General features: G+C 41.8%; 1 protein-coding gene across 2 annotated transcripts in view; it reads right to left on the minus strand.

The window, feature by feature from the left end:
* Positions 1-16619, minus strand: part of MYCBP2 (MYC binding protein 2) — a 178281-nt gene extending 161662 nt beyond the window's left edge. For both annotated transcript variants that reach the window (XM_089511145.1, XM_089511144.1), the window contains exon 1: positions 16163-16619. In XM_089511145.1, the coding sequence (XP_089367271.1) occupies positions 16163-16512 (350 nt within the window). In that variant the 5' untranslated portion in view covers positions 16513-16619. The remainder of the gene's footprint in view (positions 1-16162) is intronic.
* Positions 16620-18020: the final 1401 nt, after the last annotated feature.

Consider the following 18020-nt stretch of genomic DNA (forward strand, 5'->3'; position numbering starts at 1 on the left):
GTTCTGATGTAAGGTGCAATAAATAACATTGTTGTTGTTACAAAAGAACATTTATCATTTTGGAATTACAGCTGGCTTGCTTCTTCTACAAAAAGGGCAAACAGTTTCAAATGATGAAGGAGTGTATGAAACAGGCCTGTAGAGTTGGGAGTCTCAGCTGGGAGAAATTTTGGTTGGAGTCAGAGTTGGAGTCAGTAGAACATATTAACTTAACACTTCAAAATAAAAAATTATAATGTTGAATGTCCAGTTTGTTGCATATTTAATCAGACTTTAAAAAAGGTTTCTTACTCAGAAAATTGAATACAAATATGTATTTCATATTCTATCAACCTAAACTCTCCCTTAAATTGCCTCATTGTAATCGGGATTAAATTTTATTGTAATTCTAATGCAATTTTAATAACTGATTTTTATGTTGTTGTATTTTAAATTGTGGGTTAGGGATTGCGTTACTATTTTACTATGTTTTATTTTTTATTGTAACCCGCCTCAAACCTCTGGGGAGAGGCGAGCTATAAATAAATATCAGTCGTAGTAGTAGTAAACTCCCTGTTGATTCATGTGGTGATAGTGAAATCCCTTGTTATTTCATTAAACTTGTCCTAAGTAATATACATTTACCATTTATGCAACAGTTGGAGCGGGACAGTAGAAAAACAGAGGAATCACAGTTGGGAGCTTTGGCACACTGACTCCATAGCCCTGGTACTAAATATTAAGATAATTCTACATTTAACACAGAGCTGTGAAAGATTCATCATGCCACAGACATGAAGTGTGACAAAAATCAGTAGTTCTTAAAAATGATCATGAGATACATTAAGAAACAACACATTTTGTTACTTTCCCAATGCATGACCAACATGAACAATCATGAAGCAAAACTATTTGTCTTACATTTAGATGTCAAACAAAACAAACAGGGTCTTTTTTTTTCCTTATAAAACAGCGACTGGCAGCTACTTGGGAAAGTATGCTCTGTGTTAAATTTCACTTTGCCTAGTACAGCCCTTCATTTCACACCATTAATCTCACTTGTTTCATTTAAGAGTCTATCCCAAATTCCTTTAATCCAGTGATCCCCAAACTTTGGTCCTCCAGATGTTTTGAACTTCAGTTCCCAGAAGTCCCAGGCAACTTGGCTAATAACCAGGACTTCTGGGAAGCAGCCATAAGTGTTTTTTTAATGGACATGTAAAACTTTTCCCCACCATCACTGAATCATTTAATATATCAACACTGTAAATGTAACATTTCCAGACATTTTGAAGCCATAGAGGATATTTTCCCTAGTATATGATTGACGTGTATACAGAGTACTTACTTATCAAATATAATCTTACTTTATAATTTGATCAATATAAATATATATGGATAAATAAACTAGAGCATGAAATGGTTTGGTATAATTTATAAGCATTTTTGTTTTAGTTAAAGTGTGTGTGTATTTACCTCCAGTGTTAGAAATCAATCTCCAAACAGCTAGTATTCCAGTGGCTCTATACATACTTAACTATATACCATTCTGTTTTGAAATCTGGCCAGAATCCTGTATAAACTACTTAGTATACTTAACTAAGGCTGACTCTGCAATGCAGATTTAATGCAGTTTGACACTGCTTTAACTGCCATGGCTCAATACTATGGAAATCTGGGCTGTGTCGTTTTGTCAGGGTGTACGGACTGGCACTTTGTGCTGGGCTGGACCCAAACTATTATTATTATTATTATTATTATTATTATTATTATTATTATTAACCTTTATTTATAAAGCACTGTAAATGTACACAGCACTGTACATACAATCTTTTTAATTAGACGGTTCCCTGCCCTCAGGTTTACAATCTAAAAAGACATGACATAAAAGGAGAAGGGAACGGTGGTGAGGCTACTAGGCTAATACATATAAAGTACATAGCAATACAGGAAATGGTTCAATAAAACAGGCACCAAAAGAACATCAAATAGCAAAGCGACAATTATGCAATGCCTGAAACTAGGCTTCAGTGAGGGCTGAGCGTTTACACACTCGAAGACCTTGTGCTGGCACCCAGGCACCATCTTGGTGCACGCCTGACCAGATGGTGTGCACTATGATGACACCACTCTTGTGCAGCATGCACCATGGCGCTTATGGTGCCCTTGTAGCAGCACAGATAGCGGCGCAATTACTTTGTAATTGAAAACATTTGTTTCTAGAATATATCGTGGGATTTACAGACTATACCATGGAAGTCGTTACCATCGACCCTTGTGGCGTATTTTGTTCCTGGAACCTTCAAAAGTGCTTTCGTTTTGTAGTTTTAAATTTGCCTTCCCCCTACCTGCAAGTGAACCTGTAATATGAAATACAAAGACAGTAACAGAATTGCCTGTGGATGGCAGGAGTTCAACATATCTGGAAATTGTTGGCTGCCCTACCTGAACAACAGCTTTCTCTCTTTCTCCCTACAGCAAGCAGATCACAGCTTTCTCTCCTTCTCCCTACAGCAAGCAGATCAACCAGCCTAGCAACAAAGGCATATGATGCATTTCATCCAATCCTAACGCTTCTTCCTCTTTGGCCTTCCTGTTTTATTGAAGCTGCTAGAGGAAGAGCCATCCACCCCAATGAAATCTTCTAAAAATAATTACTCGTTAAAATATAAGATTAACTTTAGCATCAGCTCGGAAATCTAGTGCTCTTTTTTTGCCGGCAAGCAAAGACCTTTTATTTAGAAAGACTTTCAGCCTTTAACTGGCTGTAGCACGAGGATTTTATGGTATCTTGTACTTTCAACTTAATGTATTTTAAACATGTTTTAATACACTGTAAATTAATGTTTTAACAGTATAGTTTGTTTAATACTTTTTTAAAAAACATTTATTCTATATACTGTTTAGTTGCATTTTGTTTTGATCTATAAAAGCTAACTTTTTAATAACCCACTGACTAGTTATTTTCATGCTCTAGTACAAGTAAAGTATGTGCCTTTAACTCACTTGTTGACTTATGGCAACGCTGTGAATTTCACAAGGTTTTCTTAGGCAAGGAATACTCAGAAGAGGTTTGTCATTGTGTTTCTATGAATATAGGCTGCAGCATGTGCTATTCGTCGGCAGTCCCCCATCCAAGAAGCATACAAAATACTGTGCCATTAACATACCTACATCATAACTACAGGTTGAATATTCCTCATCCAAAATTGGAAATTTGCCAAAATCCCTAACTTTTTGAAGGCCAACCTGATAGGGCAACAACAGAGGTGGTGGCAAGCCCCAGTGGCCAAATGCACATTCTTCAGGCTCCTCCACCGAGAGCGGGAGATGGCACAGCCAGGTCTACAGCCAAGCTTTGCACAAGTGGCAGCCACAATGGCTGGTGCTACTTCACCACTACCACTCAGAGAGTGGTCCAGAGTAGACATGTGAGGGCCCATGGAAAAATTAGGGGGGGGGGGGAATCCATTTTGTCCATGTTTTTCCTCAATCATGCTAAAATAAAATATTCATTAATTTATTTTGTTCCTTTTTTCAATTTTTTCTTGTTTTTTTTTCTCTTCAGATTTTTTTCTGGGAAAAAACAAAAAATTGAAAAAAGGAAGAAAATCAATTATGGAATATTTTATTTTAGCATGATTCAGGAGACACAGGTAAAAATAGGGTTTTTTCCCCAAATTTTCCACAGGCCTTCACATCTGTGGTCCAGAGTAAGACGTGGCAACAGCAGCTGCTGGCAACCATCTCCAGTTTTGGCCCCAAGAAGAGCTCTGATGTGCTCCTGCTCACAAGGCTGGAGAGAGATGCTAGAAAGCCTCAGGGGTTACAAATGCACCCTTCCTGCCATAAAATATTGGGAAGCTACTGTGAAAATGGCTATTGCAGAGACATGGTGATCTCAGACATGAGTGATAAGGTAATACTGGAGGAGAGACAGGCATGAGTCTAGCCTGTTCAAGGTCATCCTATGAAAAGAATCTAGCTATAACAACAAAGAAAAGAGGATATGGGAATGAGAGGGGCAGATGTATTTATCAATTATTACAAATGAGAATTGTGCTTCTCATGAATTTAAAATTGTACACAGTTTAATTGAGAATGTTAACGCTTGCTGTTTAGTTCTGATAATGAATGTCTCTGGACTGGTTCTACAGTTACAGAATAAAGGTTTACTGAGTTTTAACCACTGAAGAGTGAATTCTGAATTTGGTGTCTTGACAGAGAGAGATCCTGAAGAAGGAGCAAGAGTGCTGTAGCTGCTGCTTTGAAGGCAGAAACAGGGAGCTAGCAGTCCTGCCGCCACTGTCAGAGTTGGCTGTGATCACTGGGTTCCCATCCACAGAAGACTTGGGTAAGAAAAGTACTGACTGGTATCTGAGCTTTGGTGGAGGAAGAAAGGAGAAGACCTTTGTGGGGGAGATGCTGTCTCCTCCAGGCCAAAGCTAGAAGCAATCACCAGTAGCCACTGCTGCCATGTCCCACTCTAGAACTCACTTTGGCTGAAGGTGGAGGAGGAGCAACAGAAGCAGCCACAGGGGTTGCTGCCTGTGCAAAGTTTGGTTGCAAACTCAGCCATGCCATCTCCCTCCCTTCTGCTGCTCTCTTCAGAGAAAAATGGAGCTTACCACCACCTCTGCAGCTGCCCTATGCCATTTGATAAACTTGTATTCCAAAACTCCAAAATTCAAAACACTTCTTGTTCCAAGCATTTCTGATAAGGGATATTCAACCTGTAACAATGTGTAACACAGCATAAATTGTGAATAAACTGCTGACAACAAATCCTGAAAAACCTCCATACACACTAGCCATAACTGCATGAGGAGGCCAGTTAAGAACATTCCTGATTCTATTTTATGCCACTGCACAGACCAATGATATCTGCCTTTTTCCATTGTCAGTACTGGTAAACTCGGACATTTCTGGGGTTACTTCTTGATGTCCCTGTGAAGACCATCTTGCCACCTTCAGTTCTATTATGATAAATAATGTCAGAGTCTGCATTCCAGTTTGAGATTGTTGCAATATTATGAACTGATTAAAAGAGCTTCACTCTCCTTCCTTTTTTTTTTAGTATTTTATATTTATTAGTGTATATCCCACCTGTTTCCTAGCACAGGACCCAGAGTAGCATGTAAGTTATAACCAGCAAATCTCTGAAAACCCAAAATGTGACTGTTGAAATATCTTAAAGAACTCAAGGAGAAATTCTGGTCTGTTTCAACCAGTCATGTATTTCTTAACTAGCCCTGTTGCTAGTGGTGTATTGGTGGAAATGTTATCAGCTCCTATATTTTGTCCAGTATCCTAAAAATGTATGCTAGTATCCAGTTCAATAATTAAAAGGTCAGAAGTTAAACTTATGATCTTGTAACTTCTAGCATTCATGGTTGTGGTTAACAGCAGAACATGATGCCCCTTCCCAAACCTACCTTTTCATCCAGGGAATGTCCCAACTGAAGAGTTTTGAGGACAGTGCAGCTCAGAGTGCTGGAAAATTACATCTGCAATGTCACTTGCATTGAGAAATGGAGTTGTAGCTGGACCCTGAAGGATTATCCCCAGCTACCTGTTCTCAATGTGCTATAAGACCAGGAGAGCTCTGCAGACATCATTTCCCCAGTGCCCTGACCTTCACTACCTCAAAAATTCTTCAGTTGGGGCATTCCCTGGCTGAAAAGGTAGCGTTTATTGTCAGACATAGCTATGACAACAGAGCTCCATCACTGTACAGCTGTACACAGATTCTTTATCCACAGATTAAAACTTTATGGCTTGAAAATTTTCCAAAAAATATAAATTACAAAAAGCAAACCATGTTTTTGCCATTTTATATAAGAGACACCATTTTATTGCATCATTGCATTTAATGGGCTTGAGTAGTCACGGATTTTGATATCCATGGGGGATCGCAGAACCAAACCTCAGCAGATACCAAGGCCCCACTGCAGTGATGTTTAACGCTGCAGGAACTTGGCTGCAGTGTTAGTTTCTCAGCCACCGGCTGGCCCAGGTTTTAAGATGCTGGGGGTAACTGTTTACAAAAACAATCAGAAAGCCTCAGAAATACCTTGCAAATCTATGTTTCTATTATTCTTGAGAGAGGCCCTTAGTACATATCACGTGGATCTTTCTGTAAACAGACAAAAGTGGTCATCTAAAAAAGGTAAAGGGAGTCCCTTGACATGAATGTCTAGTCGTAACTGACTGTAGGGGGTGGTGCTTATCTCCGTTTCTAAGCTGAAGAGCCAGCGTTCTCCGAAGACTACTCTGGTGGTCATGTGGCCAGCATGACTGCACCAAATGCTGTTACCGTCTCACTGAGAAGTGGTGCCTATTTAATTGTATTTGGATGCTTTCAAACTACTAGGTTGGCAGAAGCTGGGACTAGTGACAGGAGCTCACCCCATCATGCGGCAATTGGGCCTCAAACTGCCAACCTGCCATTCTTGCAATCAACAGAGTAAGCGTCTTAACCACTTGAGCCACTGCATCCCTCTAGTCATCTAAAGCAGGGCCGAAAAGAAATGTACATCTAAGTCTATTGGTAGATCACTACCTCCACAATAAACTATGGGAAAAAGAAGGTTGGGCTAATCAGCATTAGATTTTTTGTGTGTGCAAAAGCAAATTCCTTGATTCAGAATTCCTTAACTCTATGTCTTTCACATCAGTTTCCAAAGAATGGCTCTAAGGGTTCAATTAAAAAAACTTACAACAAATGCCAAAAACTCACAGCCTGTCTACCCTAATCTAAAGATTCTTGCCTGAGAGTTTCCATAAAAGTTGCCTCCTCTTGAGATAAAAGTACAGGTTGCTTGCAAACATCTGTGGGCCTCATTTGCAGTAAGTGACCCCTAAACCTGAATACAAACATAATATACATGAGTAGTAAAATGATTTTGCAAGGCAATACTAACTGTTCTACTAAAACTCAGATTTATACCAGGATTTAAAAACATGTATGTTATGGCTGACTCCTAATACTATTTGTGGTACTAAGGAAAGTGAGCAAATTATGAGAATAAGTGTCAATTATGAAAATAAAACAAATATTGTATGTGGACATTATGCTCAAGAAAATAAAAGCAGAGATTCTGGATTAAGCATCTGTAGCCTTTAAAAAATTATACAGGTTTTTTTTAGTACATATGGACCATTACCTCACAGTTCCTGAGACATCCCTGCTATGTTGGCAAAATACATACAGTGCGCCCTTCCCTTATGCAGGGATCCATTCTGGACCCCCCACACACATAAGGGAAAAATGCATAAAGTCAAACCCCATTAGAAGTAATGGGGCTCATGCTCGCGGGGTGCCGCTGGGCGTGTGCCGCATTACCTTTTCCTGGCGCACCATGGCTTCTTCCGTTGCAGGTTTCCAAGCATATGCTGGAAGCCGCGTAAACCTCATCCTCATATAATGCAGGCGCACTGTGATATCCTCAGAGAAACTGAAACCAAATAGCCTAGTTTATAACTGTTTGTTGGAAAGTATTAAATGTGATGTTCATGATGTGGGCAAGTTTGGGGATTATTCCTTTTTGGCTGGATGTGACACAACATATTAATTTTACATCAGAAAAATTTTGGCATTTGTAGATCACTCCTGTGAGGTGGAGTTTAAATGAGTCAACATTGTTGAATCCTAAATGTTTTTACTGTTGCAAAATGACTTATACTCCAACACTAGAAAGATAAATATTCATTAACCATTGTTCAACAGTGAGTTAATCTTACTGCTTTCAGTATATATATTTTTACAGACATCAATTTCAATTTTTGGAGGTATGGTCAGTTTAACATATATGCCCAGTCCTTTTCTTTATCCAGTACATTTTCCTGCCCTCTTTTTTCTTTGTATTTCTTTATTTTTTTTCTATATCTTTTTTTATCACACTTTCTCTAAAGAGGCATCTGGACAGAGCAAACACATGTAACAACTTAATTTCAAGCATTATATCTAGAACTGACTTCAAAACTCTTTAAAAAGGAAAAACATCAGTTTTTAACTAGATTTAAGGGGCACTTTAAACATTCCATGGCAATTCACAGCTACAAATTGTTGAAGCCACAGGGAATGGTTTCTTCTGTGCTGCCAGGGAACATCAACCCTACCTGTTGACTGCAATTTAAGTTTTAATTGTAGAAAAGTAAAAGAAGGAAATAAAAGATGAAACCTGAAATTACTGAGATAAAGGAGATATTAATATTAATCAGAAAAAGAAAAAAATATCTCAAAGGACTATTAAAACTATTATCTGCAAAATTCTAATTTACAATCAGAATCACTGAAAGAGCCTTATCTCTTCATACTCTGACTTCAAGCTTCTTGAACCCAGGAAGACTAGTTATGAACTGAAACAAGCTCCTCACCTCTTGACATGCTAATTGTGTTCCCTGATTGTGTTTCTCTGTGTATTTTCAAACATTCAGGTATTCATGCTGACTGAATGAAAAGGAAAAACATGAGCTATCAAGAACTGTGTTGTATAAACATCTAGCCACCAAATCTCCTGGATTTCACACTTGGACAAACAATCTGAAGATACTTTCAGAAACCTGCATGTGCTTTACTGACTACAGTAAAGTTAGGATCATCCAAAGCCATGGTATTCCAATCTACAGATGTGACAACTGGAGAACAAATACCAAAAAAAATCACAAATGCTCATGAATTATTCTAAAGAAAATCTAAATTATGAAAATATGTTAAAACATCCATAGTTGTATTCTGCACTGGTACAATATAAGTATAGTGATGTTCTGCACATAATTTAGTGTTTGCAATTTTAGATTACATGTCCAATGGCTTTCATGGCAAAAAACAGTAGCACAGGCCTCTTGGGTTAACAACTGAAGAGTAAGATGCAGATCTTTCACTAGGATAACATTTGACAAACCCTATACCATGGACAGCTGAAAAGACAAATAAGTGGGCTCTTGAGCAGATAAAGCCAGAAATTTCCCTGGAAGCCAAGATGATCAAATTAAAGCTCTTGTACTTTGGCCACATCATGAGAAAGCATGACTCATTAGAAAAGACAATAATGTTAACAAATGTGGAGGGAAGAGAGGGAGACCACTCGCCAGATGGACAGATGCAATCAGGGAGGTCATGGACATGAATCTACAAGACTTAAGCAGAGCAGTGGAGGACAGAGGGGCTTGGAAAGTTCTCATCCACAGGGCTGCCCTGAATCAGGGATGAATCAAGACAAGTTAATAAGAATAACAATATCAGATCATGTCAGTTAGAGGCATCCAACTTTCCCCATGCTGGGTGAACCATGAACCATCATTGTGGAAGCAAAATACTGTTTTTCTTGAGTATCACTGCCACTGAATGACTAAAGAGAATGTTATTGTCCAGCTCCTAAGAAAAACTGAAAGTGATCAGAGAAGGATATACATTAAGTCATGCCTCTGGGCATATGCCAGGTGAAGCAAAAAAGCCATGTTATTTTCAAGAACTTAGACTCTCTAGAATGAGCATGGATTTGGGGCAGACTGTGATGATGTGAAAAGATTTCAAGACTGCTCTGCCGCTCTGCCTCCTCCTGAGGAGAGGGCTATGCAGAGGAGGAAGGGTGAACGCTCGGCCTGCAAGGATTCTTGCAGGGCCAGGCAGCAGAGGAGGAAGACGGGCAAACACTTGTCCTGTGAGGCTCTTCTGCTGCCCGGCTTTCTCCCAAGGAGAGGTATAGGTGGAGAAGGAGGATGGGAAAGGCTCCTTCACCACTCAGCTTTCCCCTGAGGAGTGGGCCAGGCAGGGGAGGAGGAGGATGGAATTAATATTAATAATTAATTAATTAATATTTAATTAAAGCCTATCTGTGGCCCAAAGAAGTTTAGCCCACCTAATGCCAAGTCGTGCAGATCTGCTCTTGAGTCTTAAATCCTTGAGATTAACATGGCTTTGTTATTCTGTCACGCTGTTTCATATAGCACCTTTCAGTGGCCCCATGAAGATGCAGCCAATCATGTTTTCCCCCATCTGCTTACAGGAATGCAATTGCTGTTCATATTTTTGACTTACACTGAGAAATATGCGCAACCATACCTGACCACATAAAGGCCAAGAACCTGTATGGTAGAGTACAGCATAACAAGTTCCACAGGTGGAACTATGCTACTGTATATATTCAACTATAAGTCAATCTCATGTATAAATCAAGGGCAAGTTTTGGGGCCAAAATTATGGCTTTTGACATGACTCGTAGATAGCTCAAGTGTAAAACTTGGGAGGCTCCTTCAGTGTGTGTATGGCAGAAGGAAGTAGCAATCAATACAAGACTTCAGTGTTTCAGCCTTCACTCCTGAAACAGCAAAGCTGGCGGATGGGGTAGGGACTGTTAAACAAATAGCAATCAATCAATCAATCAATCAATCACCAAGGACTATCTGCTTGGGTCAAGACAGAAAGAAACTGCATGGGGAAATCTGAAAGAGCTGTTATCACATTACCATACTGACTTGTAAAGAAATTGACCTAGTATTTGGGGATAAATTTTTGGACATGTTTTGACTTATAGACAAGTAAATACAGTATGTCTCATCTCTTAAACTTCTCCCCAGATTCACTATTCAGCTGCTGCAGTCCCAGATCTAGATCCATTTCAATTTGGTTTCAGACCTCGCTATGGAACAGACAGCCTTGGTCACCTTGATGGATGAGTTACATAGGGAACAAGACAGGGAGAGTGTGTCCCAGTTGGTTCTACTGGACCTTTCAGCAGCTTTTGATACCATTGACCATGGTATCCTTCCAGGCCACCTCTCTGGGATGAAAGTACTGTTATACAGTGACTCTAATCCTTCTTGGAGGGGCGAACCCAGAAGGTGGTGCTGAGGGATTCCTGCTTGACCCCCTGGCCATTGACCTGTGGGGTTCCTTAAGTTTCTGTGTTGTCCCCTGTGCTATTTAACATATACAGTGGTACCCCGGGATACGAATGCGCCGCCTTACAAAATTTCCGGGTTACGAAAAAAATCTATTTAAAAAAACTGTTCCGCGTTACGAATGTTTTTTCGGGTTACGAAAAAACTTTTGGTGCTTTTCGGCGCTATTTCGCACCAAATCGCGGCTTTTCCCCATTAGCGCCTATGGGTTTTTCGGCTTACGAAGCCTTTCGGGTTACGAAAGCGGCGGCGGAACGAATTATTTTCGTAACCCGGGGTACCACTGTACATGAAACCGCTGGGAGAAGTTGTCTGGAGTTTTGGGGTACAGTGTCATCAATATGCAGATGATACTCTACTACTCCTTTCCACCTCAATCCAAGGAGGCTGTCCTTGTCCTATACCAGTATCTGTCATCAGTAATGGACTGGATGAGGGTAAACAAGTTGAAACTTAATCCAGACAAAAGAGATGTGTCAGACGGCAGATCAAGGAATAGGGATCCAGCCTGTGTTAGATGGGGTTACATTCCCACTGAAAACGCAGGTTCGCTGTTTGGGGGTAGTCCTGGACTCAGCTTTGAACCTGGAGGTCCAGGTCTCTACAGTGACCAAGAGTGCTTTTGCACATTTAAAGCTTGTGCAACAGCTGCATCCATTCCTTGAGACACCATCTGGCCTTAGTAGTACATGCCTTGGACTAGTGTTACATCTCATTGGGACTACATGGGGCTGCTTTTGAAGAGCGTTTGGAAATTTCAGCTGGTCCAAAGAGCTGCAGCCAGGCTGTTAACTGGGGCAGGTTACAGAGACCACACAACGACCCTGTTGAAACAACTCCACTGGCTGCCAGTTTGTTTCACGGCACAATTCAAAGTGCTGACCTCTAAAACCCTGTATGGCTCAGTCCAAGCAAGATTGGTGGAGAGGCGAGAGGGGGCCTTTTTGGTGGTTGCCCCTAGACTCTGGAACTCCCTTCACAGGGAGATCAGAGTGGCTCCCTTCTTGTTGGCCTTCCACCAGCAGACTAAGACCTACCTGTTCAGACAGGCTTTTAAAATGGAATGTTTGTAAAGGACCGGCTTGGGATGTTGCTTCATTTGAAAGTGTTTTATACAGTTTTATCTTTATAAAATGTATTTTATTCTTTTAATAGCTATCTGTTTTAATATTGTAATAATCTAATTCCTTTTTAATGCACCTCTTTTCTATGTTTTTAATTGTATTGCTCGTTTAATATTATGAAGTCGTTCTGAGTCCTACTTCTGGGAAAAGAGTGGGATACAAATAAATATAATAATTATAATTATAATAATAATAAATATAATTTTAAAAAACCACTGCATCCATTCAGTGGCTGGTGTGGTGTGGAAGGGGATCACAGAAGTATCTCTCCCCTCAGTCATGTGCAGACCAATTACAACATCCACTGAAATCCCTTGGGGTTTCCCAGAGGCCCCAGCAGTTGATGTAAACTTTCTGCATCTGGCCCCAGGGACATAGCTGACACTCTTCCGATCTTCGACTTTCTACCAGCCACTGAATCGCTGGGCTACAGCAGCTAAATGTTGGGGGGGAGGTCTTGATGTAAAGAGATGATAATGTGAATCACTGTAATGACCAAAGGAGGGGGGAAACCCAGGATAAATGCAAATATATGACCCAAAAGGGCATATGTTGTACATCTGTGACTAACAGGATGGGCCAATCGACATGTTATCCAGCCAAGAAAATATGATGACAAAAAGACAATACTGATTCTGATAGGACTGATAGAAAAAATCAGCTTAGATTTAATATCATTCCCTTCTGAAGAGGAGATGTTAGAGATGAGATTCTATAAACAGCAGGAGGCAAAACCTAGGAATTTCCATGTAGCAGCCTCAACAATTTGGAGTAGGAATTAAACTCACACCCTGGAAAGGGACGAACAGTCACCGTGCAGTTTTTCACTGCGCTTCCCTCCCAAATAGTGTTGCTGCTGCTTCTTTCTTTTTGTACCCAGTACATAAAGATATAGGGAATATAGAGCCAGTGTGATGTAGTGGTTTCAGTGTTGACTACAAATCTGGAGACCAGGGTTGAAATCCCCACTTGAACATAAAAACCCACTGGGCAAGACATATTCTCTCAACCTCAAAGGATGGCAATACCAAACTCCCTCTGAAGAAACTTGCCAAGAAAACCCTATGACAGGTTTTCATTAGAGTAGCCATGTCAAAAATGACTTGGAGGCACATAACAACAACCTGGATTTTATAACACATCTTGCCTTCTCAATGTGTGAATTATCACGCTCTCAACAGTCCTCTGAGGTATCTGAATAAATACAGCAGACTGAAATTAATGGAAGTTTGTGTTAACTAGTATTAGATCCCTCCCACTTTCTTTAAACACTTAAACAGACTAACACTGGTATGTCTCTGTAAGCAGTCTCAATATCCTTAATATTATTTAAGGCTCCTGTGAATTTCATCTTCCTTAATGTCAGCTACTGGCTCCAGCAAATCAAGGGTAATCAAATGATACTGAGAAATCTGGTACTTGTTGCTCATTATCTAAATCTGGATCTGGCATCTTTTGTTTTGAACAAAAGATGGCATCTTGCATTTTAAAAAAGATGTGTAAACCACATTTATCCTATGCAGAAAAGCACTTCTATTCCAAAATCCTCAGTTACAAGAAAGTGAATTAAAAAAATACCTTACACCTTCAGTAAATACTCAAACTACTCCAAAGTATCACCACAGTTTCACAAGAAGTGAATATAATTAACACTGTGTATTGCCTAATCCTATATATATTTAGGCAAATCCAACAATCAGTTATTGGACTGCTAACCTCTACTTATTGTATTGTTGCATATGCACGATTATGTACAGGATTAGGGTACACATAGCATTATAACTAATGCTATGTGTAGTCACAGTGAAACTGTGGTGATACTGGTATATACAATAGTGGACTGGTAACCTTTACCTGGGAGCCAGCATGGTGTGTAGTAGTTTGAGTGTTGGACTACATAAGAGTTGGATCCCCACCTTAGGGTCAGAATTAAGTGAGAAATTACTTGAAGGCACACAACAACGAACCCCGTACTTTCGGGTCTAGAATGGACCTGTGCTTTTTAAACTAAGGGACGTGGGCTATAAAATCCAAAGACAAAGCAGGCATCTCTTTCCTCCACCCGTATAGGTCAATTTTCATTAGCATAATAAACTTGTAGAGTTCTTTGGATGACTAGGATTACATATAAATAATGCCTCTGCCAAAAATGTGATTAATTCAGTGAACAGTCCCCTTGGATTCAATCTCTTCCTAAATTACCCAACTTGTACATGATCCCAAAGCCAGAAGTTCAAATACATACCATATTTCTTATTTTGTGTGTCATCAGTCCTTGCTATTGGTATCTCCCTGGTCTGGCCTCTCCCACTATCAACATGCAGTTGCTCAGCACAAAAATAAACCAGATCTTTAAGAGTGCCACGTGTATCTATAGGACTACATAAACAAGTGCCAGCTGTACCACTTAACAGCAATCCGCCACCTCTTCCTACTTTCGACTTTCTTCTAGGGTTAAAGGAATAAAAATTACAACCAGTCATCTTTAACTGGCACATGCTAACGTTTTAACTGTGATTTCAGGTATTCTGGTTGCTCAATGATACTAACATTACAGTAAAGAAGCTTATTATGTCCTCATCCTAAAACAGTATGTTGGTCAACCTTTGTCTATTCTGAAAGCACTGCATCTTCGCTCTGACATTAAGAGAGGTGTATTCTTAATTGACAGGTCCTTACAAGTTTAATATGCTTGTACAGTAAACTGAGACAGCATATTCACTTCTGTCCAATTAGCTGGTAACACCTATACGCAACTCTCTGCAAAGGACTCATGTGGAAAAATCTCCTTTCTTCCAGAGGGGGAAGATGTTGTGTCAGGTGTTATGTTCAAAATCCACATGGTTTAAATAAAATCCACGCTTGCAAGCAAAACTGATATCGTCAAAATTCAGAGGTTGGTTTCACATTCTACTTTATTATTATTATTATTATTATTACACTTTATTTATATAGTGCTGTAGATTTCAGTAAAATCAATAAAAACAAAACCTGCCAATGGTGTCCATTCTACAGGATTATATCAAAATGCATATAAAACAATAGCTAATAATACAAGACAGAATTAGATAAAAGAAGCAGGCAACAAATTAAAAACATCAAATATCAACCAGATAAACAATCACACAATGCCTGGGAATGCCTCCCTGAACTTAATGTTCTGGCATGTATCCCTTGGTAGGCAACCCTACAAGAAGGGAAGAAAAGACTATCACTAGAATAGGCCTGAGGCATCAGGTTTCAATTCGTGGAAATCTACAACTGCCTTGCTGAACTACATGAAAGATGTGACTTACTATTAAGAATTATCCAACATTAACGGCAAGTCCTCTTTCTCCCTTAGTTTGCATGCATTTAGGCAAATGTAAATTAAGGGGACAGGACACTGTAAACGATAACAGTGAAAATGGTTTAATGCTCCACACAAAACCGGCTGCATACTGACAACGTACCCTGCACTGCAAGACAAGGACTATGACGCTAACTCTGACATGCCTCCTTATCTTCCTAAAGGTGTACCAAGAGGTACAGCATAGAGACCCATAGTTTATTATCCATGTCAGCCTCCAACCAAAGAGAAAGCGGCGGCTTCCTAATCCAATATCCAAGGAAGCAATGAGGTATTGGCTTGAAGCAGCAGGGATGTCTTTGTAGGAAATGTTTAGCAGGGTTCTGAGAGACAGCAGAATAACACCTTCCCCAAATTACAACCCACTTGCCTTGTGTTGAACCCAATTCTACACAATGGGATGAGAAGCCACATACGTAGGAATACAGTGTTGGGACCCAATTGAATGGAAAAGACAGTGTGCCAGAGTGGTTTGAGTGCTGGACTGAGACGCCAGAGACCAGGGCTTGAGTTCCAACCCTGTGGCCAATGGCTCTTGGATGCTGACCACAGAGACTATTCCTAGAGAGGACGCTACTCCGCCAGGCGTTTGTAGCTCCTCCAGTGCAACTCTATGGTCAAAGTCTGGCAGGCGTGGGCCATAGAGCTGCACTGGAGGACCAGGAGATTCCTAGAGCGGTGTCTGTGGGGGAGATGGGGTTCCGGGGGTGACAAAGGCTGCGTCGTGGGCGCCGTGGCAGCTAAACCGGTGTCAAAGCGGGTTATTTCCGCCGCGAGGGCGCCGCTTCCATCCCGCGCGTCCTACCTCCCCAGGTGTCCGCCGGCCTGCTCCCTCTCGCTCAGGGCCGCCGCCGTGTAGATCCTCCGGTACCTCTCCGCCAAGGCCCGGCCCGAAAGGAGCAGCTGGTAGCGGCCACGGCATCCTCCTCCTCCTCCTCCTGCTGCTCCGCCAGAAGGAGAGGCCAGCCCTGACGCCGAGGATGGGGCCGGCCATTGGGATGCGAAGGCGGCGGCGGCGGCGGCGGCGGCAGCGGTAGGCTCCCCGGGCCCCATGGCCGCGCAGGTCCCACTGCTGCTGGGGAAGAGGAAGAAGCCGCCACCACCGCCGCCGCCGCCGGGCGCGGAGCCGCTACAGGAGGCAGGGACAGCGCTCATGGCCCCCTCCTCTTCTCCTCCTCACGCTCCGCCCTTCCTTCCTTCCTTCCTTCCTTCAGCGCCTCAGCGGCCCTCCTGCTGCTGCCATCGACGCCGACAGAGACAACCCAAAACCCACCCGCCCGGCCAGCGCCTCCTGACTGACTGACTGCTGGGCTGACTGACAGGCCTTCCGCCCCGCCCCCTTTGCCCTCGCGCTCCCGCCCTCCCTCCTCGCGCATGCGCAGACTACTAGGCAGAGCGGGAAGCGAGCTGCTTGCTGCTTAGGCCCGAGCCCAGGGCGCGAGACGGGATGCGTACACGCATGCGCGCGCGCTTCCTCCTCTCCCCCGCCCCTTTCGTCTTTTCTTTCTCTCTCTTGTCTTTTCTCTTCCGTGTGTGACCCGCCCACCTCGGTCGGGAGTACGCGTGCGCAACGGTCTCCTTTTGTGTGGCCCCACCCACCCTCTTCTTCCCCTCCTTCTACTTCCTGGTCTTTGACTCGCGCAGGGGGGCGGCGCATGCGTAGAAAGCTGCTCCTTCCCGTTGGACGTCCCTCTTTCGCTGATTGTTTCTTTGTGTGTTCGTTCGGTTGCCTTTGGGGGGCGCGCGAGAGCAACGGTTGCAACTAGAAATAGTGGCTAAGAAAAACCAGTGTTGCATCTGCACTGGAGAAATAACCCGGTTTGGAACCGCTTTAACTGCTCTGGCTCATGGGTGTGGAATTCTGGGAGTTGGAGTTTGTTGTGGGCCCCACAACAAACTCCAACTCCCAGAATTCCACACCCTTGAGCCAGACAAAGAGTTAAAGCGGTGCCAAACCGGGTTATTTCTCTAGTGTGGATGCAGCCCATGTTATTTTTCAGCAAAGCACAACAACACACCTCTGATTGCAACTAGACTAAAATCCTTCAACCATTCAGGAAATACAATAAGTGTACATTAAAGTCAATGTTTAGTACGGCTTGAGCATTGGGACTATGACTCTGGAGACAATGGAAACCCATTGGGTGCTTGGGCAACGAGTCACACTCTCTCAGCCTCAGGGGAAGCTCCTCTGAACAAATCTTGCCCAGAAAACCCCATGATAGGTTTGCTTTTGGGTCCAGCGTAAGTCAAAAACAACCTGAAGGCAAACAACAACAACAACAACCTTGCAGTCAACTTTGCAGGCAAAGATGGTTCCACAGAAGTGACACTGCTGTTACAAGTCTGAATAGCGGGAGACGAAAATGAAGGCTGTGCAGATGCTTCCACCTTTTGTTGTGTTTAAAAACTATGGAGAGAGACCACACTTGTATAATAATAATAATGATAAAATTTATCCCGACCCTTTCTGTAATACATTCTGTAATTGCTTACAGCAATTAAAACATACATTCCCACATCCCAAAATCCCACCCACCCCTTAAAATACAATTAAACAGTTCGGAATTAAAACATAGCATAAATATATCTTAAAATAATAAACAAACAAACAGCAACTGCAGCCAAGTCAGGGTCTAACAAGTGGGCCTTGTTTTGGTGGC

This window comes from Sceloporus occidentalis, unplaced genomic scaffold (assembly GCF_023333645.1).
Source record: "Sceloporus occidentalis isolate IW3139 unplaced genomic scaffold, rSceOcc1.0.p SCAF_2, whole genome shotgun sequence".
In the NCBI taxonomy this organism is placed as follows: Eukaryota; Metazoa; Chordata; class Lepidosauria; order Squamata; family Phrynosomatidae; genus Sceloporus; species Sceloporus occidentalis.